Source organism: Cyprinodon variegatus, unplaced genomic scaffold, assembly GCF_000732505.1.
Source record: "Cyprinodon variegatus isolate N-32 unplaced genomic scaffold, C_variegatus-1.0 Scaffold1721, whole genome shotgun sequence".
In the NCBI taxonomy this organism is placed as follows: Eukaryota; Metazoa; Chordata; class Actinopteri; order Cyprinodontiformes; family Cyprinodontidae; genus Cyprinodon; species Cyprinodon variegatus.
In genome coordinates, this window is record NW_015152174.1 from 77757 (window position 1) to 80752 (window position 2996).

A 2996-nucleotide genomic window follows, 5' to 3' on the forward strand; every position below is an offset into this window, starting at 1 on the left:
TCTGAATCATTCAGTTCTGCTGGAGGTTTCTTCCTGTTCAAAGGGAGTTTTTCCTCTCCACTGTCGCTACAAGCATGCTTAGTGTGAGGGATTGCTGAAGAGTCAATGAGTCGATGCAATCAGCTGGTTTTCCTTAGATAGAAAACTTTGAATAAATCTGACTGGATGATCTGGTGAACTGGAAAGTGCCTTGAGATGACATGTTTTGTGAATGGCGCTATAGAAATAAACTGTATTGAACTGAATATTTCAGTTGGACTACACAGCAATTCAGCAGCAATTTCATGGGTCTGACAGGAAGAGACGCGCTTGCAAAGTAAAACACATCCGCTTTGGGGGAAAATACAAGATAAAATCTGTTAATCTCACTGGAAAGAGTCAGTTTAGAGTCGCACATCGCATTTATAGTAAGCAGGACAGACTGGTGAAAAAAACAATGATTGAAATATTAAAAAAGAAAACTTTCCCCATGATAGTTCAGGAGGAAAGAAAACAGATAAAGTAGTGATCCTCTTTGAGCCTCACAAAACCAAAATAAGGAGGAGCAGACAGAGCAGGTCAGCGCAGCGTATCTCTCTCACCTCATTACGGAAAAAAAAAAAAAAATTATTTATTTTATTTTTTTTACAGATAAACGCTAAATTCAACCCCAATGTATTAGTTTTCAGTATAAATAATGATGATTTCTTGCTGAACAGACTTTTCCTGTGAGGATCCACAGGAACCCCTCACAGCACAGAATCTCTGACCGCCAACATGTTCTGCCTATTGAGTTTCCCTACAAGTGAAGGTGGCGTTTCCAACGTCATCTACTTACATCGGATTTGGACTGATCCTCCATGTCTGAGTCGTTGGGGTCCACCAGCTCCTGGAACGGCGGGAGCCTGGACGCCTTCCTGCGCTCGGCTTCGTCCGGGTCGTGGCACGGCTTGCTCGTCTGCGATCTCTTCTTGTCAGAGTAATGAGAGTCTGAACCAGACGTCGGCTTCCCCGACGGTTCGAGGTATCCCTTCCTGCGTTTTTTGGTCATCGGGTCATCGCCGTCCAACGTGGAGTGACGCTTGTTCAACCCCGTGGGTCCGTGGGCCAGACCCTCGCTTCGATGATCCTTGGCCAAAGACTTGGGTTCCTTGAAACCCATCTTAGGGTTGCTGTCTCTGAGTGGCTGATTTTCTTTGGGTTTCCTTGAAAATTCTTTGGGGAGTTTTGAGGATTCCCAGCCAGAGTCTCTAAAGGCACTTTTGGGCTCTTTCAAGTCTTTTAAAGGCTTTTCTTTGTGGTCCTTGGAGGGTTTGTGGAGTTTGGAGAAGCTGCTGGTGTTGGTGGTTGTGGCTGTAGTGAGGAGGTCGGTTCTTCCTCCTTTGAAGCAATCCTGTTCATAAAAAACAAACGCAGGCATTAAAATCAAATGACTAAATCTTAAGCAGCACATTAATAACAATTTCCAGGATTACAAATTTAAAGATTTTCCCAATCATTGTGATTTGATCCCAGAGGAGTATGGAGGGCAAAAGGTGTCATGAAATAACTTGATTTAACAGATGAGGTGTTTTATTTTATTTTCAACACAACAGGTGTTGTGGCCATTTATGCTAAATTTTTGTATCTTGTTATTTCTACCAATTTAGTTTTTGTCTTTTGGTATATAAAAAATATTTAAGTTAATTTAGAACCAAAATGTGTTTTTTTTTTTTACATTTGGAATTGTTTGGAGTAAGTTCTTAATTGTTAGACCCTCCCATTAATTTGAGTGATTAGGAGCACACCAGTAACCTGACTCCGCATATCAATCTGGAAACCTTCCATAGAAGTAATTTTGGGAAGGGGCGAAAATACTGGTTAGCTGATTGGCCTATGTTGGTGATAGACGGGCCAAATAAACCAATCAGANCGGAATACCCGGAGAGAACCCACGAATGCTCAGAGAGAACATGCTAACTCTATGCAGAAAGACTCCAGGCTGGGAATCGAACCTGGAACCTTCTTGCTGCAAGGCAGCAGTGCTACCCATTGTTCCCCTGAGCAGCCCTAGAAATGCTTCAAATTTTGAAAAACTTTCCAAATAGGAAGAAAGCTTATTAAAAAAAAAGAAAGATTGGATCGGATTTTGCATCCGATCCGATCCCGTCACGCTTTGACGTTTTAGACCGGCGTATGCCTGACATACGAAAAATCTGTCAAAAACTCGCATGTTGATAAGTTATGAGCACACTGAAAACACACGTCGATATAAGGCAAGTACGTAATTTCCCGATGTATGTCAGCGTATGCCATACGTAGGCCTTAAGTTACAGGTAAGTTATTCGATCCTTGACACACGTTAAGTGTAAGTGACTAATCAGTCGTGGCGTCCAGCTTATCCAAAACCTCTGAGTAACTTGTGCATAACTTCTGCGTAACTGATCAAGAACTTCTCTCCAACACATATCAACGTATCTGACGTGTTCCAGACGAGCGCTGGCCGTAGCTCCAACTGAGATAAACTCCAGGTCTAAAACAGTGTTGCCCCAGTGCCGTTTTTTGGTTACGACACCCGATACCTGGCTGTGCAGTATTGGCCGATACCATTTGTTTGAAAATGGTGTGTGTGTATATATGAAGACCTGCATACTACTTGGATGTAAAATAATTGCCGTCATGGCTTCATGTCAAGCTGCTGCCTACCTTTGTGAAGCAGGAAAAAGACTAAAACAAAGTGAATCCAGTAGAACTTTTTATTGCCTACCTGGAATAGGTGACAATAGTTAAAGAAACTTTTGACTCTCAAAATGCAATCGGTGCCCTATTTGTTGGTACTCACCGATACAGATACCACCATTTAAATGCAGTACCATGGCCCTGCCCATTGCTAATATCAGTACAAAACTGGTCTAAAACCAGTTTAGTCCGTGAGGCAGACACCCTGTTGACTTTTAAGGCTAGGCTTAAAACTTTCCTTTTTGATAAAGCTTCTAGTTAGAGTGGCTCAGGTTATCCTGAGCTATCTCTATAGTTCT

The 2996-nt window shown here is 42.2% G+C and overlaps 1 protein-coding gene across 1 annotated transcript in view; it reads right to left on the reverse strand.

The window, feature by feature from the left end:
• Positions 1-2996, reverse strand: part of LOC107104395 (protein AF-9-like) — a 44085-nt gene that overhangs the window by 21430 nt on the left and 19659 nt on the right. Inside the window, exon 2 of the mRNA XM_015404388.1 lies at positions 818-1372. Within this exon, the coding sequence (XP_015259874.1) occupies positions 818-1372 (555 nt within the window). The remainder of the gene's footprint in view (positions 1-817; positions 1373-2996) is intronic.